The sequence below is a fragment of the Amborella trichopoda genome, chromosome 4 (assembly GCF_054954075.1).
Source record: "Amborella trichopoda isolate Santa Cruz 75 chromosome 4, AtrichopodaSantaCruz75HAP2 v2.0, whole genome shotgun sequence".
In the NCBI taxonomy this organism is placed as follows: Eukaryota; Viridiplantae; Streptophyta; class Magnoliopsida; order Amborellales; family Amborellaceae; genus Amborella; species Amborella trichopoda.
Genome location: NC_142339.1, coordinates 5,467,423 through 5,493,436, shown reverse-complemented (window position 1 = coordinate 5,493,436; position 26,014 = coordinate 5,467,423). Strand labels below are relative to the sequence as shown.

General features: G+C 36.8%; 1 protein-coding gene and 1 pseudogene across 2 annotated transcripts; both read right to left on the bottom strand.

The window, feature by feature from the left end:
• Nucleotides 1-318: 318 nt before the first annotated feature.
• On the bottom strand, nucleotides 319-13,512 carry LOC148782218 (protein FAR1-RELATED SEQUENCE 5-like; annotated as a pseudogene). The gene is made up of 4 exons (XR_002281865.2): nucleotides 13,009-13,512; nucleotides 12,625-12,715; nucleotides 1,595-2,765; nucleotides 319-1,533 (listed from the first exon to the last, which is right to left on the bottom strand). The product of XR_002281865.2 is annotated as a protein FAR1-RELATED SEQUENCE 5-like (transcript).
• Nucleotides 13,513-16,899: 3,387 nt separating this feature from the next.
• LOC18439240 (small ribosomal subunit protein uS10y) lies at nucleotides 16,900-25,132 on the bottom strand. Its single transcript, XM_006849409.4, has 4 exons — nucleotides 25,074-25,132; nucleotides 21,833-21,965; nucleotides 21,603-21,716; nucleotides 16,900-17,362 (listed from the first exon to the last, which is right to left on the bottom strand). Exons 2-4 carry the CDS (start codon nucleotides 21,942-21,944, stop codon nucleotides 17,220-17,222), a joined length of 369 nt encoding a protein of 122 aa, XP_006849472.1. The 5' UTR covers nucleotides 21,945-21,965; nucleotides 25,074-25,132; the 3' UTR covers nucleotides 16,900-17,219.
• Nucleotides 25,133-26,014: the final 882 nt, after the last annotated feature.

Genomic DNA, 26,014 nt, shown 5'->3' with positions numbered 1-26,014 from the left:
ATACTCAGTTGACAGAAGAAACTCAGAGCTAAGAAAAGAACACAATCAATCCAACTGAATTCTTCTTAAGCCTAAATTATAAAACTTGATCAGATGCCAATGCAAATCATCCACAAAATGCCGAGTAACAATTAAGTCAAATACAATACGCAAATAATGCTCACAGTTAAGCTAAAAAACTGCCCAACCTTGGTTACATCACCCTCAACTCCCTGTCTATGGCTTCGATTTACACAACCAAACACCACCATTTTTTATGTTACGGCTTTATGCTGTGTATGTTTATATCTATATGCAACAAATATACAACTGCATGTCATAAATTTATCTTCCAACTGCATATCTGATTCACATTTAGAAACAATATCTGGTAGACCGTTTTTTAATCTTGAAATTGAATGAAAAGAAATTATTTACAAAATTGAAAAGAACATGTCAAGAAACCAATAATTATAATCTCTCTATTCAATTAATCATATACCAGGGCATATTTCATATATGACTTCCATGATGGTAGTGCAAGTAAAAATTGAAGTTTTCTCTCACGATACTTCTTTGAATAAACAAAAATCAGCAGCAAGCTAATTTGGCTACACTCAAAATAGCCCATTGTCAATGCAACCATCATGATTCCGAGGTTTGAGAACTGAATTGTTGAGGTCGGAACTCAATTGTTCTACGAGAATTACCCACCATGCCATCCCCAACACTACAATGGGTTGAGGCAGGATTCAGCATGTCTACCCTAGGCTTCAATTTAGCTACGAGCTCACTTACTAACTTGAGAATTCCTGACTTTGCATATTCAAATACCTCCTCATTCTCTGACCCTAAATCAAGAACTGCTTGACATAGATTTGACAACTCATTGTGTCGATACATCTGAGGAAGTTGGGAATTATCAAGTATTTCTGTCCAACTTGCATCAAGTACAGTCCCTTTCTTAGCCTCCACTGTCCACCGCTTCATTATGTAGTGGGGTGGGATTTCCCATATACCCCTTATGTTAAATACCCTAAGCATGTGCATACATGGAATGTCAACATTTTGAGCCCTCTTCTCAGAGCTTTCAAAAGCAACAGTGTGGGGCCTTGTCCCCCCATCGCAATCTGCCACCCTATATGTAGACACTTCACCATCCTCAATAATTAAATCACCCAAGCAGTCAGTGGACTTGATTAGCTCTTCTTGAAACAAGTGAAATAGCTTCTGTGTATAAATTTTCGATGCGTGCACCTCAATATAAAAAACTGCCCTCAGCAAAGGGGTAGAAGTAACATCTTTCAAGTCCTTCTCTCTCTCCTTCTGGACTTTCTTATCCTCCAGCTTCCTAGAGAGAGAAAAAAATGAAGGCAGGCTAGTTGCTGAGTCCACATATAAATCGAAGAAACGATTCATCCCCTCACATTTCCGTGTGGTATTCATACCTGCAGTAAACGTCTCTGATAAGTATGTGTCAACCCACTTTGTCCGATATTCGTGCAAATTTCTAAACCAGTCATTTTTTTGAAGCCCATATTTTTTAATCAACAATTAGTGATGACCTTCTAAAACATCTCTGCAAAACCTGGATGACCACACAAGGTGGAGCTCAGCTCTCTTTCAACTTTCCCATGATACACCACCTGCATAAAAGGTGGTGACTCTCAGGGAAAACTTCCTTCACTGCAGCGGTTATGGCAAGATCCAGGTCGGTTAGAATAACACCCGGTTGGTGGCCATGCATTGCCTCTAACCAATTTTTAAACAACCAAACAAATGATTCAGAAGTCTCATCAAATACGAGTGCGCACCCAAAAAAGATAGTGTTCTTGTGGTGATTAACTCCAAAAAAGGGGGCGAATGGCATACTTAAACAGTTGGTCTTGTACGCTGTATCAAAGGTCACAACATCACTAAAATGATGGTGTGAGATCCTTGATCTCAGATCCGTCCATAATATGCCCACAATGTGCCCTGCTTCATCAACTTGCATTTTGTAGAAGCAGGATGGGTTAAGCTCCATCATCGTGCTCAACCATCCCTTCACAAGGTTCCCTTCTTCTCCCTTTATTCTCTTCGTCAATTCCGCTCTGAAGTCCTCAAAGTCTTTCTGGGTGAATATGACATTTTCCACCCCACCTGCTTGCTCCAAAAAATTATCATAAATTTGTCTAGATTTCACCATTGCAGATCCCATTGCCTGTATGTGATCCTTGGCAACCGATGGGAGCGGAGAAGGTGAGCTTGCCTCGGGTTAGGTACCCATGGTTGTGTTCCTTCACAAACTTAGTCACAACCCATTGACCATTTTCTTTTTTAATTATGCGTACCATAGCGTTACAACCACACCTCGTGACTGCATGTGGTTGTCTAGCCCCTTCATGCTTCTTTCTGCGATAGCCTTCCCTACTGCAGCACAATTCTATGGTGTGAAGCTCTCCTTTCTTCTTACGTACCCTATTAACTCGGACACTAAACCCCACAAATCTAGCATAATTGTTATAGAACTCATATGCTTCTGCCTCTCTCTCAAATACCATGTCTATGCATGATTCACCATCCATACCCCTATCTGAAGCTATCTCTGCATCATTACATGTGGTTCCTTTGCTCCACATCAACTAGGATCACATGGAGCGGGGAGTCTACCATTTCATCAACATCATTCTCACCCATGTGGATTCTATGGAGTCTACCATTTCATCAACATAGAATGAGTGCATTCTATGGGAGTTGGCATGCTGTAAAAAGGCAAAAGGTCCATTTGAGACCCTACAATGTACCTATACAAACCACAGAGACCAATTTTCACTACCAATATAGAGTTGGAAACAAAAAGAGCAACAGAATAGCGACCCTCCCACATTTTAACTTCACATTCAACATTCCAAACAGGAAAAGAACTCCATAACTAGTCATAGTGAGTAATTTGACAAAGCTTATTGAAACATTTACACACACTACCAAATAGTCGCAATCTATTTGGTGTGAAAGGATTGTGAGGCATTAATGACCAGAGATCTTAGGTTCCTCTAGTCACTCTAATAATGAAATCATGTAGCATGAAGAGTCACAGAGTAATGTACCTATTCCTATGAATAGAAAAAAAGAATCAATCAACAGACATAACAAACTTAATTACAAAGATGCAAGAACTCAATCATGCTTGTAACCAGGAGAAATTAATATAAAGGAACAAAGTAAGGAATATTGTGGCTTCTAGGATTTTAACTCTAGAATTGTGTGCAATGAATGACCCTTTCCTTGAGGAGGAAAAACAAACCCAAATTCGCTAGAAACTAAGAGGAAATTCAATAGAGAAGGATAAAAGTTTCAACCAAAGCAGAAGTACAAACTAGAAAGCCACTGATATGATTAATAAAGCAGCATACTTTAAGCTTAATAATGATTTAACGGAAAACATAAATTCAATGTGTACTATCCAGAGAAAAACTACAAAGATGAAGAACCACATATAAGACTGATGAACAAGGCATAATTTAATAGCGCCCAAAACTTCATAATAATCCACAAAAAACAAGTCACTGAGCAACAGCATACCTTGGTTACCCTGTATAGGGCAGGTCTGCAAAGTACAGGCCCGAGTACTGCTCATGAACAGAGTTTCTGCCCCTTTTCGTATTTTTTTTTCTTCGTTTTTGAGCCCTAGAGTCCCCTACTTTCACCCAAATTTAACCCTCAACCAGATATTCTTGCTTGATCTTCCCATTAAAAACATTGGATTCAAGAGAAAACATTGGATTTCACAGGTTTTTGAGATCTAAGGTATCAGGCAAGGGTTTGACCGAATTCAAAAAAAATTTGAAAGCTTAGCAAATTTGGGTCGATCCTTGACGTGCTTTGAATCCAGAGCCTATTTAAGGTTCTTGATCCACCCTGGGATTCTTTTTCTCAAAAAGAACCCAAAAAAAAATTACGGCCAGTTTGGATGTCAAATAAAAAACTTTCAAATTAAAAAAAAAAAAAAAACAAAACAAAACAAAAAACTGTAAACTATTTCACCCTGAATTAGAAAATCTTGTTAATTTTGTTTCATTGTGCTGGTAAACTGATTGAATGTCTGTGAAAAAAAAAACATTGAGAAATATGTCTGTGAAAAACTAGAAGCAGATTTTATCGTCTAGATGTGTCTGTTTGGCTCCTTTACAACAAATTTTGACCCAATACATTTCATTCTTCTTTTTTTTGTTGGTCATTTGTTGACAAAGTCTTGAAGAGGTATCTAAAATAAAGGATTTTTATAAGACACTAGGAATGCCAGAAGTGCTCTCAGTAGAAAGCGAAGAGCCTTAGAGTTACGCCATGCCCAACTATAATTGCAAGGTAATACCCAACTATAATTGCAAGGTAATAAGCATACATACCCATGAAATCATACATGGCTGCCCTTGCAATCAGCTCAATATGAAATATGAAATTGCCGAAACCAAGCTTGATAGTCCTTGAAGCAACAAGCCTCGCCCGATTTTGCTTCACATACATTAAATTTGGACATCTCTCTACATTAATTTCAATATTTATAATCCCTTATTAGAAGAAAAACAAACCCCACGACCAATTAAAGGGCAAGATTCCTCGGACCCATTTCCAGTAACTGAATTACCGGTAAACTGTACATGGGTTTCCATTGTTTCCAAATCTTCAGAAGACGAAACCCAAGTTCGAGACCCAGTTTCAATAACGAAATCACTGTTAATTTGACCAATCTCTAACTGCAACCAATCTCAGATTCTTCTCTGGTTCAATACCCAAATGCATTTCTGGAACATTACTCCTTCTATCTCCTCAAGCTAACAATTTTCAAAGTGTTGAATTCGAACCAGAACTTGAAGGCCTGCTCCCTTTTCTTTCTTTCAAGTAAGAACACTAGTCCTCGAAACCGAAGGGCATACGTCGTAGCTACTCTTCCTACCCGGATTGACTTACTGACTGACTGTACCAACTGACCGACCAAAGCAAGGAGTCTTTTGCTGCTCCTGTGCTTACTATAAAGTTGAGTTTCTTCTGCCACGACCAACTTTATCTCTCGCTCTAATTCAGTACCTATATTTGATTGTGAATTTGAAATATTAGCCTCATGGTTCCTTGAAGCCACAAATTCCCAAGAGTCGAACTCAAACTATTACTGATAGAACCAAAAACAGAACCTTGAATTTCTCTTTCCACTAACCAGATCATATATGGCCATTGACCTGATCAAAACAAGGAAAAATTAACAGCCCTAGCCTAATAAATAAGAGCAGGGAGTTTGTCATCTTTTGACACAGCAAGCTCAACTAAGAGCCTCAAAGGACCACAAGGTACCAAAACAGAAAAGTGGTCACACCCATAGCAATTAACAACACCCATGTGCTCCATTGAGCAGGTGAACGACAGAACCAATAAGCCATAAAAAACGAGGTATAAAAATTGGGTCTTTATCCATTGAGAAAACCAAACCCACAATGGAGAAATTAAAACCAGAGAACTCAAGCTCTGACTCAATCTAGTAGAAAATATTGGGGTTGAATAAGAAACAACAAAAAGTCCCACCACCCATGAATTAGAAGAAAAAAAAACAAAAGCAGGGAACTTGTGTATATTCCAGCAATGGAAATTCAAACCATTTTGGGGCAAATTTATCAATTTTTTCTATTTCATTGATGGTAGAGATTCTATGTTATCCAAACACTTCATCCTTGTTGGATTATTGGGTGCCAAGACTCCGGCACTATATCGACACTTCCTAAGACAGGGACACTAAGAAGATATATAGGGCACAATGGTGGGGTTTGATCCCAAGATGCCTTGTGTCAAGTTCATGCTATCTGCAGCTGTGCCGACCACATGTAATAAACATAAACTATTTATTATAGGGATTGTATACAATGAGGCCATTTATCTTTAATAAAAGGAGGTCACAATCACTACAACCATTCGATGTGAAATTTGATAGCTTGGGTGCGTCACAAAGTTTGAGAAAATTTCTTTTGAAGTTTGAGCTCAGTCAATGGAATAAATGCATCCATCTAGTTTCACATCCAATGGTCAGGATTAGATGTAACCACCTTGTACCAAAGATAAAAGATCTCATTGTATACTTTTCCTTTATTATATGGAAAAGTATACGATGAGACCAATTACCTTTGGCACAAGGTGGTTACAATTAGTCTTGATCATTGGATGTGAAATTGGGTGGCTGCATTTATTTCATTGACCAAGCTCAAAGTTCAAAAGAAATTTTCTTGAACTTTGTGACACATTTAATCTATCGGATTTCACATCGGATGGTTGTAAATAATTGTGACCTCCTTGTACCAAAGGTAAATAGCCTCATTGTATACAATCCCTTATTATATAAGCATTAAAGTTGCTTTAATATAAAATAACAATTTCACGTATGTGTTTTGCCATATTGGTTTTTTAGGCTGAAGTACTAGACACTTAGATATCGGATTCAGACACTCGTGCCTATATCTAGGTAGGTAGCATATCTGAGATTCAAACTAAAGCATTACTCCTTTCAGTAAAACCCCACCTAGAATTAATTTTAGAACCCCAAATTTTGGGGATGTAACATCTTCAATCAATAGATTAACCTCAATAAATAAATAAATAAATCTAATTACACCCCCTATGCACTTGAAAAAACATAATGTCACACGATTGAATAGAGACCATCCAATTTTTGGATGGTGAGATCTAAGTGTTACAAAACTCAAACTTCAATTTTTTTTTTCCTTTTGAGAATAATCATCCAATGATTCTTAGGCAGTTTCCAAAATTTTAGATTGAAAAAATTCTCCCAAGTAAGTCTTCTAACAGGTAGAGTAGAAGTAAACTATGCTCCAACTGAGGGAGCATAGTTTTGTTAAGAGAGAGATAGTAGTGCCTTGTCCTTTCTATAATTGTCTGGGTTATTCACCCAAGGGTAACATAGTCATTTATTCTTTTGTAAGATATATATGTATTCTTTTCAATGTACATGGTAAGTAAGCAATTCGTATGAAGTGGATTGTCTTCTCTCTCAAACTTCCCAATCTAGGATTTGCAATTCCTAACATGGTATCAGAGCGAATGGAATCTACCAATCTCTCTCTACTCAAGCACGATCAAGCACGATCAGTAAGTGCACTGCCTCTTTCTCTCACTAAATATTACATTGCATCTCTCTCTATGTTTCTTTGGTGATCCACTCTTCCAACTTTCAACTCCTTCTCTTTGCAAGTCACCATTTCTCTCTTTAAAGATCTACTCAAGCATGATCTGCCTCTTTCTCACTCTAAATTTGTTATTCTTAAACTCAAATCCTTGTGCTTTTCTCTAAAAGAAAATCTTCTCCAAAGTCACCTCTTTACGAACCTTTCTTGTCCTTGACCCACAAAGTGTTCTCTTGTCATTTCTTCATGAAGTATCTTCCATATGATATTCTCCTTACCATCTTGTAAACAAGAAATTGTGGTCCATTTGGCTTACAAAAATGGTGAAGGTCAATTTATCATCAGCACAATAGGTACCGAACTTATCTCTGAAACTTATTATCGGCACAATAAGTACCAAACTCACTTCTGAAACTTCGGCTACTCTTACACCGAAGTAGTATCTGTTAGAACCCAGTGACCATCGGCACACTAAGTACCAAACTTACCTGGGTGGTTGCTCTTGAAACTTCGGCAATCTTGGTATCGAAGTTACACCTGTTAGGTCTCACAATCTCGACACCGAACTTACCTGGGTGGTTGTTCTTGAAACTTCGGCAGTCTTGGTACCAAAGTTACACCTATTAGCTCTCAGAATCATCTATTTTCCGTAAATATTTTCTGCCATGGCCTCGCTCAATTTTCCATCCTTCATCTCTATCAAACTTTGTAGAAACAATTATCTAAAATGGAAGGCCAAAGTCCTAAATTGCATTGAAGGCCCAAATCTTGAAGGTCATCTTGATGGGTCTAGTCGACCACTGAATGAATATGTCTCTGAGGAACCAAAAGAAGATCAAGGCACCAATCTGGACCCGTCACAAGTCTCCCTTAAGAAAGAAATTGATCCTAAGTTTCTAGAATGGTGAATGAAAGATAAAACTTTGTTGAGTTGGTTACTTTCTACTCTCTCTGATGACTTGCTCACTGAAGTGATGCACCTGAAGACATCTCAAGAAGTGTGGGAGATCCTTTATAATGCATACCAAAGGGAAACATTTGCCAATGTCCTCCAACTCAAGACTGAACTGATCAACTTACAAGAGGCCCACATTTTGTAACTGAATGTTTGAATAAGTTGAAGATTACATGTGACCATCTTGCAGCAGTGGTATTCTAGTAAGTGATCAAGATATGGTTCTTTATACACTCAAAGGCCTTGGTCTAGAGTTTAAGTCTTTTGAGACATCCTTATCAACCAAACCTCACTTTCCTTCATTTTCTGAGCTTTGAACTTCTCTTCTCACATATGAAGGTCGTTTTGTATCTTCATCAATGGTTGAGAGTAACCCTCGAGCGCTTATTAGTACACCATCATGGCAAAGAGGTGGCTATAGTCGAGGGTGTGGACGTGACGGACGTAGAGGTCGTAACCAAAATCAACAAGGTATTATTAGAATGAATCCAAATTATCACCAACCCCAACAACCAAGAGTGGGCATACGACCTCGTGTTACTTGCCAATTTTGTGGAAGGTATGGGCACATTGCTAAAAACTGTTGGGACATCAAGGGTACCTCATCTTCTCATGATGCACTAGCTCACGACTTCAGCAACATGTCAGTCACTGAACCAACCAATTGTTCTTGGATTATGGACACTGATGCAACTGCTCACATGACAGATGACAACTCCCAACTTCGAGGTATGGGTCCTTATTATGGTTCTTGCATGGTATTCACTAGGGATGGCACTGCCTTGCGCATCACTCATACTGGTACTGGCTCCATTTCTACTACCCTTGATTCTTTAAACATTCCAAATGTTTTACTTGTGCCAAAATTAAAGAAACAATTCATATCTACATCTCAATTTACTAAAGATTTTAAATGTAGTTTTGAGTTTACTCCTCGTGGTTGTGTTGTGAAGGATCGATAGAGTAGGAAGGTGATTGCTGAGGGAGTGCTGAGAAAAGGACTCTATGTACTCCAAAATGATCGACTGTATGGTCTTGTTATTTCCACTCAAAAACTAAAAGAGGGATGTCTATTTTGTGGCATGAGCGCTTAGGTCACCCTAGTTTCTCTGTCATTCATCGTCTTGGAAAAGTGTCAACTCTCCCAAATTTTGTTGATGATTTACCTTCTAGTTCATTGTGTTCATCTTGCCAGTTGGGCAAGCATTCTAAAGTTGTACTTAGCTCCACTGGTAGAAAAACTAATGCCCCTCTTGATCTAATTCATAGTGATGTTTGGGGTCCAGCTCCAGTTACTTCGTTGTTTGGCTCTCGGTTTTATGTAATTTTTGTGGATAATTATACTCAATATACTTGGGTATTTTTCTTGAAATCAAAGTCTAATGTGTTTGATTGTTTTGTTAAGTTTCACACCTATGTTGAACGCCAATTTTCTTGCAAACTTAAGACTCTTAGGTCTGATAGTGGTGGTGAATTTACCTCTCATGCATTTAGAGAATATTTGAGTCAACATGGCATCCACCATCACTACTCATGTCCCTACACACCAGCACAAAATGGTGTTGCGGAACGCAAGCACCATCATATTGTTGAGAGCAGTTTCTCAATGATGTTTGCAAGTGGTCTCCCGTAGTTTCTTTGGCCATAAGCCTTCTCCACTGCACTTTATCTCATTAATAGATTACCAAGATCACCCTCTCAATCTGACAGGTTTGATTCACAACCTTCTTCAATGGAGCACTCACCACAACCCCATCTTTCACCTATTTCAAACCTTGATGCATCTCCAATCACATCACCTAACCTACCTGAACCACCCTTCGAAGACCTACCTATGCCACAACATCGTTCCTCTCGTTCTACGCAAACCTCTTAAACACCTATCAGATTATCATGTCTACTCTGCAGCTACTTCCACTCCAAACTCCACCCTGCACAGTGCAAAAACTTAGTACCCAATTGAAAGGTTTACCTCTTGTTGTGAGTTGTCTTCCAATCATAAAGCCTTTGCAATGCAAATTTCCCAAATCCAAGAACCAACTATGAAGATGCTGCCTCTGACACTGGTTGGCTAGCTTCAATGAAAGAAGAAATCGATACCCTTAAAAAGGAATATGACATGCGTTTTAGTACCATTGCCACATGGGAAAAACATTGTGGGCTCAAAGTGGGTGTACAAAGTCAAGGTCAGATCAGATGGTTCAATAGAAAGGCTAAAGTCATGACTGGTAGCCAAAGGGTTTAGTCAGGAATATGGCATTGATTATGATGAAACCTTTAGCCCAGTTGTTAAGGCTCCCACTACACGTTGTATCTTGGCTATGGCCTCTAAACTCAAGTGGAAACTTTATCAACTTTATGCGAAGAATGCATTCCTTCATGGTGACTTGAAAGAGGAGGTGTACGTGCAACAACAGGCTTTGAAGATCCCTTACATCAACATTATGTTTGTAAAATTCCACAAAGCTATCTATCGTCTTAAGCAAGCTCCTCATGCATGGTTTGATAAATTTAGCTCTTCACTCAATAATATTAGTTTTCGAAGGAGCAGAGTTGCCTACTCTTTATTTCTGAAAAAGTCAACCTCAGGTATCATGCTGCTCTTAGTCTATGTGGATGACATTATCATTATTGGAAATGATATTGGAGGCATTGAACATCTTAAGAAGGTTTTGAAGTTGAAATTTGAAATGAAAGACCTTGGGGAATTGAAATACTTTTTGGGTATTGAAATTCATCAGACAACGGGAGGAATTGTTCTCACTCAACACAAGTATATCCTTGATCTACTCTCCAAAGCTAAAATGTTGGAGTGTAATCCTGTACCTACCCCTACTGAAGTAAACAAGAAGCTACGGACTGAAGAAGGGGTGCTCTTACCTAACCCATTTCTTTATAGAAGTATTGTTGGCAGCCTCCAGTACGTTACATTTACACGCCCTGACATTGCCTATGCTGTAAATACAGTCTGCCACTTTATGCAATCTCCTCGACAACCTCATTGGGAAGCAACCAAAAGAATTTTGAGATACTTGAAAGGTATTATACATAATGATTTATTCTATGCGTCCTCGGGATCTCTAGACCTTAAAGCATACAAGGATGTTGATTGGGCAGGATGTCCCAATGATCGTCGCTCCATTACTGAATTTTGCATCTTCTTGGGCAATAGCCTTATTTCTTGGAGCAGCAAGAAACAAACATCAGTATCAAGATCAAGCACAGAGTCGGAATATAGAGCTATGAACACTGTGGCAGCGGAAATTACTTGGTTATGCATGCTTCTTAAAGTAATTGGAGTTTCCTTGACTAAGTCCACCACTCTAGCCTGTGATAATCAAAGTGCAATGCGACTAGCTACAAAACCTATCTTTCATGCCCGGACTAAACATATAGAGGTCGATTATCACTTCATCAGGGAAAAGGTCATATCAGGTGCTATTTCCATGGTATTTGTTCCTTCATCCCATCAGCTTGCAGATATGTTCATTAAAGCATTGACTAGAGGCAATTGAGTCAATAAACAAGCTCTCAATGCACCAAATGCTTGTTCGGCTGGAGGGGGGGTGTTAAGAGAGAGATAGTAGTGCCTTGTTCTTTCTATAATTGTCTGGGTTATTTACCCAAGGGTAACATAGTCGTTTATTCTTTTGTAACACATATATGTATTCTTTTCAATGTACATGGTAAGTGAGCAATTCTTATGAACTGGGTTGTCTTCTCTCCCTCTCAAACTTCCCAAGCTAGGGTTTGCAATTCCTAACAAGTATATGGGCTTCAACCAATTCCCCTAAGTAGGTGTTTTGCCCACAGGAGCACATGTACACTCTGATCCCGTAAACAGCTATCACTATCAAGAATAATATCCAGAGCATTAATAAGAACTAGACCAACATCAATGTAATGCTTTAAAAACTAGTATTTGATCATGAAAAATGTTTTTTTAAAGGATTAGAAAAATATTCAGGTGTTTACAATGACACCTCCCAACCCAAAGAATTGTCTGTGTGAGAGAGAATGTCAAGAATAAACAAAAAAGTAATACATGAAAGATTCAATCTGCTTTTTAGAAGAAAGTTCTTTTCAAATTTTCTCAGAGAAAATGATAACATGTGTATATTTCTTCATAATGTGCTTCTTCTCTTTTTGAATAAAAAGAAATAAATTCACCCATTTACGACATTTGCCAAAAACTTTGATTTTAAAAAAAAAATGGGCTTTAAAAGGGGTATTGCCAAATACCGGCAGGCCTTTTTACAGGCATGGACTGAATTGAAGAATGTAGAGCCAAGGGTTTGCACACAAAAAACATAACCTGCAAAATTCATGAAGATATAAGCTCTTGTAACATATAATATCAAAAGTAACATTGGACCCATATCGAATTAATAGTGCTTTATTAGAAATGTAATCATTTATTGGTACTATCACATACAATTGGAACAGGGCCCAATAAAACTACACAGATTGATATGGTAATCTATGAAGGAAAATCAGGTGAAGCATGTGATTGAGGGGATAGGGTACCTTTTATAGAAGGATGAGAGATGCAAGATAAGCTTCTGGAATTGCCGCCCTCCATACAGATGTGAGAAAGAGAGAATAGTTCACTCTTGGCCTGCGCAGAAACGAGGAATTTAGAGAGAGAGAGAGAGAGAGAGAAGAACTTATATACATAGAGAGAGAGAGAGAGAGAGGAATTTTGAGAGAGTGAGGAACTTAAGAGAAAGAGAGAGAGAGAGGGTAGTTTCCCCGCCCGCGCAGAAACGAGGAATTTGAACAGTACCAAAGCCCAAAGGCTTTGAACCGTACGTTATAGTGACAAATATCATCTGAACTTTTTTGTAATTCCGGGTTTCACATTTTTTTGGCCGCCACCAACACGGAGGGGAAAATATTTGAGAAATTTACCTACGGATCAGCTGTCCGGTGTTTTAAATACCGGACAGCTATCTTTCCTCGGAACCAGGAAGCCCTGTCTCTCTCTCCAAAACCAAAGGTCCACTCAATCAACTATGTTGCTGATCTTGCCGACACAAAAATCACAATACAAATATATGATCATCAACAAATTTTTCCGTCAAATTTCCAGAAATTTCTCTCACAGAGGGTTGAGGGAAGGGACTGAAATCCGCCGGTCAATAAAACAGAGAAATCTGGGAAAATTTGCGATGATTTTTCATGATTCTAAATAGTTTTCTGGCCATTTTAGCTAAGCATAAAGCTGGAATCGATTGATTTAACCGATATTTCTAGGTGATGTAGGTAAATTTTAGGTGAAGTTTGCAGGGTTCCAATCACTTTCGGGTGTATTTTTGGTGTGTCTTTTGGATTGTGCATTTTTTGGGGCGAAATATGTAGGTGGAGATTTAGGAAATTCGGGGCGATTTAGGAATTTCAAGGTTGCAGAAGGTGCTGCTTTGCAACTCAATCGATAGCTTCGGTTCATTATGAAAAGACTTGATGATTTAAGTCTCTCTCTCTACAGTGAACATGAAAAACGTTGTTTATTTGGAGCTCAAATCCTTTCCAATCAAGTTGTAAATTGTTGGTTGAATTGCGGGATTCTTTCCATGAACAGTAATACGAAGTGAGCATTTAAGGTTTTTTTATTTTCTATGGGGTGGACTTGTATTTGTAGATAGAAAAAAAGATGGCGTATATAACATTAAGCGTTATAACATTAAGGGATAGCAACCGGACGGCTGTTTTGATTTACACGATATAAACTCTACTAGTCCCGTATTCACATTATCGGATAAGGGGATAACTTAGCTGGAAAAAAACGTGGGTGCTGTCTTTAATTTAAGACAAACGTGATCTCATTTTATAATTGATCATTACATAAACTTTCAAAATATCAATTGCCCGTTGCCAAACGAAAGAGTACACTATGACTCAACATCTACTGTCCATATTTATCACAGACGGCGGACGCTGATGTTGCCCATTTCCACCACAGGCTCGTTTTTTAACGCAAATAATGTTTGCAGAAGTGATATATACCTTTTTATAAACTGCGGAGTTGGCTAATTATTTAAGGGAAAAAATTTATATAAGGTTGTAACCTTATAAAAAAGGTACACCTCAAAAATCATAGAGTGTTCATTCATAGAACTCTTCAAGCGATCATCTCAATCTTAAAACGAATGCACATGGAGAAACAAAAATAATTTTAAGTTTAAAAATTAATGCATATTGTAACAAATTATCTAGACTGTCTATTTTCGAAATTTTCAAATGTTTCTTGTTCTGCTTGATCTATACCATTTTTTAAAAGTTAAATTTCATAATTGAGGATGAAAAGATATTTTGAAGCCATCATAAAGTTTCAACACCAAACCGACATTTATAAATAAATTTTATAGCTGTACCTTACTTCCACAGTACAAGAAAGTAACCTTGTACAAACCTCACCCTCATTTAAGAGGCTCAAACAGGTCGTCCAAATGAATGGTGGCGAAGACCCGTTAAGTCGTGGAATCGAAAGGAGTCAAGCTTAGGGTTGAATGGTTGGCAAGCATATCTCTAGTTCGATTCCTACCTTTATAAATGATCCTACCATTGAACTACCCTAAAAAAAAACAAAAGGGTTTTGAGATGGTCAGGGTTGAGAGCACCCTTTTATACACATAAAAATATACTATGATTTGGGGTGCTAGCACAAGCCATCGACCGTTCAATATATTCAACAGACATGGATGGTGAACCATTATCCTACTGTTCAGTGCCATAAAGAGCTAGTGCCTAGCCTCCATCAAACCATTGAGGGAACAACTTGCCATACCCTATTATACCTGTTTCGGCCCTATATATGTTTCAGCTATTTGGTCCCAAAGATCTTTAGGCTCAACAGGTGCCCAACTTTTAAGTCTCGGTCTTACTCTTTTTTTAGTAGATTAGAGGGGAAGGGGTCACTTACTCACGGTAAGAATAAAGATCAAGACCTCATATTGTGGCGTTTTGAACCCAAGTGCCTTTGATTTAATTTAATATGTTGGAAAGTAAACGTTCTGAAAAATATATAAGAAAGGTATATAGAAAGACCACTTAATTTTGTTGTGGGGAGATCACAATTATCCTCAATCATTAGATATCCAACAAGGATTGAGGGAAGTATTTATTTTTGGGTTTTGTTGAGTTAGAATTCATATATAGAGCAACTCCAAATTATATATCTTTTGATTTTTCATGATCATTTTTATTTTTCTGACAAATAATAGTCCCGGATTTTTCAAATAAATGCTACACATGAATTTATCTATATCATTTTAATGCTAGATGTAGTTGTTATGAGCTAATCCACAGCCAGAGCTAGCATTTTTTTTATTTATTTGTGATTTGCTTATGAGAGAGGTATTTTTATACTAAAAAAGTCTTAAGAATATATTTGTTTTTCTTCAATCATTTTAAGTAACTTTTATGCTTACACTTGATTTTTTTCATCACTTATTTGTGTTTTAGCAGGATATACTTGTTTTTCATGATTTATTTATTCTGCTTTCATCATTTTTTTTATTTCTTCTTTGTATCATACTTTTTGGTCTTACTCGCCATCGTGTACATTATTTCCCATGAATTCGTTATTTGATAAATCATCATATTTAATAACTTTCAGTGGCTTTGTAATATAATCTAAAACCAATAAGTGCTACATTTGTAATATTCATAGAGAAATGCTATAGTTGTAATATTCAGTTAAAAATAAAACGTATTTGTTATTTCTTCAATTGCCCTGACCGACTTATTCCTCAACCAACTCATTCAGTAACACATCAAACGACTATTGCTAATAAAGCATAATACATGCCTATGGAGGAGCACGGTTAAAAAGTTATTCAATCTAACACAAATAAATCCCTCTTAGTCCCTAAAATTCATTTTTCTGTTCAAAAGTTGCACTAGGGAGAAACTTTTCATCAAAATTATCATTTTTTTAGCCTAAAAACCCGATGCACAATCTCCATCATACATTTTCTTTCTCAATATTCAAACGAAATGAGATTAAAATTTATTTGAAATATTGGCGTGAAACTGCTTTAATAAACCCCTATAACTATTTATTAAATCAAACAGTAAAATAGAATAAATTGAAGATAAAAATTTATATAGAGACAAGGCTCTAAACAATCAAATTAGAGCCTACGTAAAAAATTTCACTAAAAGAGATTGTGTTGATGCTAAGATATCTTCAAATTGGTCAACTCTTCCTCCAAAATTTCAATATTAGAGGTTTTGATACTCAGATATCTTCAAATTGATCATCTCGACATCAAAATACATAACATAATAACAAAATGGATTTCAAGCAATGAAAATAATATATTTTGTAACAGATTTTTGGACCATCAATTTTCAAAATTTTCAAAATGTTATAGATCTGTCGATCTACACTATTTTTTAAGCTTTAAAATTTATAAATAAAGATGAAAATATATTTTAATCCTATCACAAAGATTTCCAATATTAAAACTACATTTCTCAACGCAATTTGAAGGTAGGTTTTAATTTGATCTTTAGAATACTCATCATTTCACCAAATTCATTCTAATTTATCCAAATATTCCTATCATATGGATCTGCAAAAACCCGAACAAAACCTCTAAAATCGATTTTCATCCGTCTTGTAATTCTTGTCATTTCTTCTTATTTTGAGGTACTTCCCAAAATGTTTTTTATTTCATTTATTTCCTTCTATTAGATGTCTAAAAGACAAAATTTATACACATCCACCTCAACAAAATGACATTGCAAGGATGAACGCACCGTCCAATTTTTGGATGGTCGTTCAGAGTCTCAATATCCAAAACTGCCTTAACATAGCAGATAAAAATCAGTAACATATTAATCATATTAATCCAAGTCAACCTATAAAATATTAAAATCAAAGTGGTATGCAAATTCCAAATGATAATTCAAAGGTCCCTAGCAAATAAAACCAGCAAAAATTCAAACCAGAGGATAAACTCATCTGGTGACTATACGTTTTGAATACATCCCACAATACCCAAGAGCATCAAAGAAAAGGAAAATTTCTTTTACCAACTCGGCATATGATCCACAACACTAGAAACCTCAACTACACAAGTTTATATAGTTCATGGGATTTTAGGATTTCAGATCTAAGTATCAGCGATCGTGACCTCAACCTCGACACCGGGCTCAATGGTGATGGACGTGATCTGCTTCACAACCTCAGGAGAGCTAACCAAATCAATCACTCTCTTGTGAACCCGGAGTTCAAAGCGATCCCATGTATTTGTTCCTGGTTTATGTCAAGAAAAACCAAAATCAGATTTTTGTGCAGCGATATGCCAAGATAAAGAAAAACAGAAATTAACATTAACAACATGGATAGAGAAATAAAAGAACCAAATGGAACATAATGCAAATCCATTTACACCCAACTCATTCCAGATATTTTGCCAAATTTCAGTGCCAGACCCTGGCATGTGTTATCCAACAATACATTGCATTCCTGACTAAATTATGGTTAAACTTCAATTCAAATAGAACAATTTACGAGATCCTCTAATTTCAGGCATCCTTGTAAAATCAATTCCTATTTTCCAGATTTCCAATTAGTTGTGAAACTCAGCAAAATTTGTGTGCAAATCATATCGAAAATGATAACGCAACTGTAAAATCCAAAACCTGTTTTTCTTTTCTAGATCGATACAAAACCAAAACCCATTAAAGGCAAGAAAATAGATTTTGATAAATGGCAGATTGCCAAAAACATTAAGACTTGGTAGCCACAAACATCAATTCCTATTTTCCAGATTTCCAATTAGTTTGTGAAACTCAGAAAAATTTGAGTGCAAATCATATTGAAAATGATAACGCAAATGTAAATTCCAAAACCTGTTTTTCTTTTCTAGATCGATACAAAGCCAAAACCCATTAAAGGCAAGAAAATAGATTTTGATAAACGGCTGATTGCCAAAAACATTAAGACTTCGCCACAAAGGTGCACAGGAGTGAATATAACATTCTTTTTTATGCCAACCATAAGTCCTTTTATCATGAAGTCTTGAGCCAAAGAAATCACAAAGAATCAGAGCAACAATTTATAGGTCATCTTGTCGAAGAGCTCAAACATTACAGCTCGTGCAGCTAAGTCCAAATTAGGATCAAACCAGGTAGCCAAGTTACTCGGCCTCAGTATGGTGCTGAGGGAAGTTCAGATTAAAGGCTTGGGCTGAATGCACCCATACAATACTCGTCTGGGTGAATAGTGTATGAACTTACCAAGTACGGTAGGACTCCGACTCGCCCAAGCCCTACAGGACTTGGGCAAGTCTGTACAGTACCTACTCGAGTACTACTAAAAAAATAATAATCGAGGGGACTCTCTCTCTCTCTCTCTCTCTCTCTCTCTCTCTCTTCCCAAATACATTCTCCTTTTATCTGTTTTCTTTATGATTTTAAGGGGATTTTTATCTTACCTTTGCTTCTTCTAAAGCAATTTTCAAGCTCCGACAGGAGTCGAGCAAGTCCACTCAGACTTGTTCAAGCAACTCGGCAAGTGCAAGCACCAAGTCCCAAGCCTGAGCCCGAGTTTTTTCACACTGAGAAATACTTATTGCGCTCAGTTCAATCTGGTGTGCTCATCTCTGAATTCTAATTCCAATCTAAGTTACCATTTTTTTTGGCTAAGTCATCCTTCATAGCCCAAGAAATAATAAACCTAACACAGCATAGAAGGCCAACTTGGCAATTCAAGAAAATGAAAATGTCAAAAAAGTAAAATATAACAAAAACAACAATACAGTCTATAGTAGACCAGAAGACAAAGCAGAAGCCAGTTACAAATACATTACTGTCTTTCCTTTCTTTTTTCTTCTTTTAACGCTAGATTCACCAATTTCTTTTCTTTAATCAGCCCATCAAATCTTAATTAATGGCCACAAAAGCCTTGTTTTGTTATGGTTTACTTGTCAACTGCATGACATATGAAGGGTCCTAGTCCATTTCAAATCAAACTAGCTTGTGGGGTCTGGATTGCAAGCACTAGCACACATAAAAATAGGTATCCATAGGTATCCAAACTAAAAAGATGTCAAATACACAGCAATTAAGCTCACAGATCCACCGGACTCCACGAATGTTCCAAGATTCCCATACACAATCAACTAAACAAATCAAGTACATGCTGCCTAGACTAGTAAAAGAGACCATCATGGAGGAACATATTACAAAACAACGGATCATACATTTGCAATGTAGATAAATGATAAGCAGAATTGAGCCAGTTGATTAGTCCATACTTGACACCAAAAAATAATATCACCAATGGTCACATAATTTGATTTGGAAAAGTACTAATCTAAACTGAACCTATACCAATTACACCCATCCTTTGAAATTGTGAAATAGGTAACTACAGATTTTCCTAAAGGTAATTCTTTTTGGGGAAGTAAACTATAAATCATAATATGGGGGATTGTGTAACAAAGACACAGATATGTGCATCGCCCTCGCCTGACATGCATACACATGTCAAACATGCCAACCTTAAATTTGTCACTTCAGCATGACATGTAATCCATTATCTTAAGGATGGGGAGGTGGATATTTAGGTGGCAATAAGTACTTTCACAGTGAGGTTTCAAAAAGAAAGGATACAATAAGTGTCTAGGTTTCTAAAGTTTCAAACATTAGTGTCGTACACTCAATGTTTTGACACGCGTTAAAACTATGGACGCACATGTATATTTGATGAGGAACAACCATATTTCCACTAGTGAGAGAAATGGGACCTGCGATTGGCTTATTGTATACTTCCCATTTCTTTCCATGGGTAAGAGAGGAAGCCAAACTCATCCACCCAAATTAGGGTCAGGGATCCATGTCTCACCATACCCTCCAATGGAGTCGTAGAACCATATGAGCAATAATATCAGCAAAAGCAGTCAAAGCCAAGTTATTCATCTTTAGATCACTGGGAAGCCATTCCTCCAGAGCCCACACAAACATTTCCTCTGAAGACACTACCATTCCAGGTTTACAGCATTTCAAATAGAGAATAATCCTGTAGAACGCATTGTTTCAGTACTCCAAAATGCTATATTTCCCATTCCAACATCCAGATATTGGTCTCAATACTCAACGAAATACAGAAATTTTCAAGTCACTGTATTTTCCCATTCAAAGCATATTACTGATTCCCTATGCCAAAATTAGAAGAGCCGCATTTTGGAGAATAATGCTTAATCACAAACATATTATAGACCAAAACCGTACATCTGCCATACAAGTGTAATTATTGACTAGTTAATATCAATGGATAATAATAACTCAAGCCATACCTTAAAATTAAATTTTATTACACTCTTACTTGAAACCCTGTGTCGGCCTTTGTCTAGGCTCAGCATCCCAGCAAGTCTTATACGACTTAGCCACGTCTCACTGAGTTCCATAGACCTTCATTAAATTATGAGAAGTCTCAACCAAGTCCCATAGGACTGGGCTCGGGACTAGACCAAATTCTGAGAGTCCAAAATTATATGCATAGCTGCAAACTATGCAAGTTAACCATAAAAATCGACAAAAATAAAAAATAATAAAAGGCCTATACATACATACATATAAAGGCCTATGGTTGTTAGGGCAGCCTACAAGCTAAACCAAGGCCAAGCCATGGTGGGCCAGCCCCAAGCCTGGCCTGCAGGCCTTATAGGGATGCCCGAGCCCAGCCCAAAACAGTGGCCCACGAGCCGGTCCAGCCCAAATGGATGTCCTAAACTTTAGCACTACCAACAGGCCACATTCAGGCCAGGCCATTCTTGGCCCCAAACTTCTAGGCTTGCCAGGGCCAGAAATTTTAGGCTAGGTAGGCGAAGGCCTCGTAAGGCTATCCAACCCAGTCAGGAGGCCGGCAGGCCAGGTCCGATTAATTGGGCAGCACTTGTGAATATGTGAAGCTTCAAAGTTGAGAGAAATGTATTTTGTGAGGCCCTAGGAAATCTCTTAAACAATGCACATAACAATGATTTATAAACATTTGAAATAACTAAACTCTCTATTTTGCTAATCTTTCAAAATCAGCTGAAGATTCATTGCACACTTCAAATGCTTTAATTCTACAAAAAGCTAGCAGAATGTACCGGAACTACAAAAATTATATTAAATTGTCAAAATTGCTCGTATAAGAATGAGTAACCCAGGCTCCTTAAAATAACCACCTCAAGAAGTAATTCCAAAAGGTTACAGGAAACAATAATACAAATTCAAATGAGGGACAAAAAAGATGTATGTAACCAACATTCCCTTTTGTTCACCAAAATTTAAGGAAATAGACACACTGACAAGAAATCATACAAAAAAACCCCAAAAACTCACTTCGCGTAGCAATTCTACCACAGTTAACCAATAGATTATCAACAAGAAGTCTAGAACAACATAAATTAATTGATATGACAAATTAAGGTCAGTAGTATTACTTGTGAGTTGTGACTACTAAGTATGCTCATTAAAGCATTGTGAAACCAGAAGTCCCTTACCTTCTCCACATGGAGATTTCCTAGTAGTGATGTGCAAAACTTTGGTAGGCATCCTTACTGGTCCCTTGACTTTTAGCCCCTTATCCTTTCCTCCACGCACAAGATCAGCACAGACTATAGAATGGAGCAAGATTCAAAGCTAAATTAAATTACTTAATGGCTGTCTACTAAGCAATAAAATAACATAATAAATAGAAAATATGAAGAGAACTTTCAAAATGATAACATACCCTTCTCAAGATTCTTGACATTCTTGGAAGACAGAGTAATTCTGATGCGATTAAGGGGCACCTGTGGTTCTTCCAATCCAGCCTTCATAGGCTTCATCATACCCAACGCCATTTTCCCAAGGTTGTACTTTCACTGAAAAAAACCCAACAAATTTTCAGGTCAGTGAAAATTATGCACCAAAATGAATTAGTGTTGCAAGCCACCATGATGGGGGAAAAGCACAACAAGCATGGAACTCCTACAGGAAAATGACTTACTCTCCCCTACCCCCTTCCCGTCCCTCAGGCTCACCCACTTATGTACAACTGATCATAGTTTGGATCAAGGATATTTAGTTATTTACAGATATAAGCGTTTGTTAAAGCATATTTCATGTTTTGAGATGTGTTGGTCAGACGTCAGTTGCGACTTGCGATAATTCTCCTTTTGAAGTGTGCTTCTCAAGCCTCAGGTGGATCACCATGTGCAAGGATTTCAGTCTCGGCAACCTCAAAAACCTATTTTCTCGTATTATTTGAAAGAGATTTATTCTCTTCAGTTGACAAAGCATGATTTCGAATCCAAATAGCACAGCTTGTCTAAGAGTTTGTGCAGCAAGAAGAAAATGATCAAACCATGGATTTTTAGGAGGAGAGGACGCCATGGAAAAGTTTGTCTAACTTGTAGAATGCTTTCCATTTCTTGTTTGGGAAAATATACTATGGATCCCCAATTTCCAAACTTATTTATATTAGCCCCTCCCAACTTTTCTCTTTCAAGCAGCATTAAATTTTTCCAAAAACTACTGATGTTCCCCCTCTTCCCCCCCCATCCCCTATCTTCTCACTCTATTTCATGAAATTTGACATTAACAATTTCCCTTATACCAGATAAGGACATCTTGCTTCCATCCATTTCTTTTTTACTTCATGTGGTATAAGAGAGACTGAGATCTCAAAGTTCATGTGAAAGAGTGAGAAAAGAGAGGGGAAGGGGATGAAGGGGTACATTGATACTTTTAGGAGAACTTTAATGCCGCCTGAAAGAGAAAAGTTGGGATGCGTTACCACAAAATAAGTCCAAAAATTGGGGATCCATACAATATTTTCCCTTCTTTTTTTCCCCGGTAAGAGATATCTCTTGTCAGGTCGTAACATTCTAGGGTGTCTGATATGGTTATGAAGTACAAATTTTACTGATTTCAATGTTAATAATGAAATTTGAGTTAACAAAATAGCATATAAGAAAGTTGCAGCTCAAGCATAAAGTTGTGAAGAATAAATGGAAGCTTCGAAACAGGACGGCAAAAAGTTGCTCTAATTAAGAAATAGATAGGCATCTACACAGTGCGCAGTGGGATATACTAGGTTCATAAAGGATCCCATATATGCAAATACTTAGGACTTTTATATCCAAACAGCAGAAACCCATATTTAAGGAGTCAGGACATACTTTTCGCAATAAATATATTACATAGAAAGTATATTCTGTCAAACAATTTTTTAAAATAAAATATTTAAGGAGTCATTTTTAAAATAAAATGACTGGAAACTATAGATATGAAAAAAACGTTAATCGAACTCATGCTTTGCTTAAGAGGTCTAACACTCCAGCAGGTTATACATATGGACCAATGACCATGCCGAACACGTTAGGGACCAGTATACTAGGGGGCTTTGCTCATTGCCTACTCGGCCTTCACTAACAAAGAAGATTAGCAGCTAAAAAGAAGATGAGTAGCTAAGATTCTGACATGAAGGCAATAGCTTGGAACTAGTACTGCTCAAGAACATGATATTTGTTGGTCAAGTGCTGACCGAGCTTGTTCTCCCTTCACGGCTTATGTTTGATATCACCAGCAAGACTTGGGTATCAATATCATCCATTTTTTATTTTTTGGGTATGGGTAGTATCAAGAAGTGTGTTTGCACTTTGAAATTCTAGAGAAAAACTTTTAAAATCTTTTTCAAACAGAAGATATAAAATAACAAGAAAGGGGAAAAAATATCAAAACAATAGAACTACACACACTAGAATTGCTTAGGGCCCATTCACTTGTGCAGCTAAGCAGCACATGGTAGTTATATCCAACGCACCGGTAAAATGGGTTTTTTGTGAAGCCGTTTTTGCTTCTAAAGCAACATCAAAGGCCAAAAACAGAATCCTAGGGCTCTTTCTCTTTTTTTTTTTTTTTTCCAAAAGCACTTTCTCACCCACCAAAGAGGCCAAAGGAAGTAAAATAGGGGGAAAAAAGCATTGAAGAGTCTCATGATTCTTCTTGGCTTTGACCTAAAGGTTGGAGACAGAGGTATTCAGACTCCTGAAATAAAAAGTACATGTAAATGTGATAACAACGTTATGGACTGGTGGAGGGTTATTAACAAAATATGATGAAGAATGTGAATAATTAACGATAATCAAGCACAGTACAGATACATTTTCCAGCCCACCAAAAATTGAAAAATATCCCAATAAAAAATGCATCTTTTTATTGCATTTCAGTTGCAGCTTTTCAGTGTCGTGTATATATAAAATTTGAGTGGTACATATAGCTTGCTAAGGAGTAAATAGTACAATTTCTCCAAGGGAAAACCACCTGCTTAGAAGAATTTCTTTTTATCTAAAAATCTGCAAAAACATCTCCAAATCAACCAATGAACAGTTTTACAATAACATGTATATCCAGCTCTTGAAGATCTAGAACTAACTGTCCATTAAGTAGACTATATGCAGTTCACAATAACATGCTTATAGAGCTCTTCAAGATCTAGATCTAACTGTTAATTAAGTAGACTATATGCATTATCTCAAGAGCACTATCCAGAGCATGAATAAGAATTGGTCAAACCACAATTTACTTATTTTACAAAAATATAATACTCCATCAATAACAATATCCTTTCGATGGATTAAAAAAAATAAGAAAAATTACAATGACATGTACAGATTCAGAGAATTGACTGTGAGAGAGAATATCAACAATAAATAAAAAAATGCTGAAAAATTATTGACCTGCTTTTTAGAAGAAACTAATATCAGAGCCATATGAGCACATATAATATCAAAAAGAACATTGAACGCATAAGAAATAATTCCTCCTGGTTTATAAACCTAACCCTAGATTAGATTAGAATGGGAAAATATGAATGGAAATTAGATTAAAATGGAAAAAAATGAATGGAAATGAGGGAAGGCGTGAAAAATGGGAAAAAATGAATGGAACTGAGGGAAAGCATGAGATTAAGGAGGCATGGAACGTACCTGTATGGAGATGAGAGGAGGCGAGATGAGCTGAGGAGTTGATACCCTACCGATGACACACTTTAGCGCGCGCGAAGAAATTAGGGTTTATAGGTCTGATTGATACAGCAGTACCAACGCTAAATGACAGAAATGATCCTCAACTTTTTATGAATTCCACTATGTATGGTACATTTCTTCTAAATAAAAAAGCCTAGGGTGCCTAATACATACCTTGGAGAGAGAGCACTTGGAGAGGAAATTGTGATTTAGGCGAGAGAAAGGGAGATGAGTATGTGAGAGAAGGAGATACAGAGAAAAATCAAGGAGAGAGATAATTTAATATATATCTTGCTTAAATAGGTAAGTTCTTCTAATTTTTTATAAAAATCACATCTTTATTTATAATAACCTATAGATATTACAAATGGAAAAAGTTTATATAAGGTTGCAACCTTAAAATGTAAAATTACATATGCATCTCAAAAATCTATCAAAAATGTTGTTTTAATGTTGAAAAACCCTCTAATTGATCCTCTCGACATTGAGATGTATGAATAAATAAATAATGAGTTATATAAATGGTGCATCTTCCAACACATTATCTAGACCGTCCATTTTCAAGATTTTCATATGTTTATAGATCTACTTGATTTTAACCATTTTTTGAGTATAAAATTGTATAATTAGATATGAAAATAGGTTTTAAGATAATCCTAAGAATTTTTTACATCAAAATTATATGCTATAATAAATTTTGGAGGTGTGTGGATTGTTTGAGGTTGCAACCACACCCAAGGTGTGGCTTGTATAGAGCCGAGGCTCTAAACAATCATAGTAAAGCGACACTTTCAAATACTATCGAGAAATGTGCTTTTAATACTGAAAATCTTTGTGATAGCTTTAAAATATATTTTCATCTTTAATTATAAATTTTAAAGCTTCAAAAATAATGTAGATCA

Coding starts and splice junctions, on each gene's coding strand:
- LOC18439240 (XM_006849409.4), bottom strand. CDS start 21,944: ATGGCGTTGGGTATGATGAAGCCTATGAAGGCTGGATTGGAAGAACCA. Junction 21,717..21,832: donor TGTCAAGAATCTTGAGAAGG/GTATGTTATCAT, acceptor TCCATTCTATAG/TCTGTGCTGATCTTGTGCGT. Junction 17,363..21,602: donor GAAATCTCCATGTGGAGAAG/GTAAGGGACTTC, acceptor GACATAAACCAG/GAACAAATACATGGGATCGC.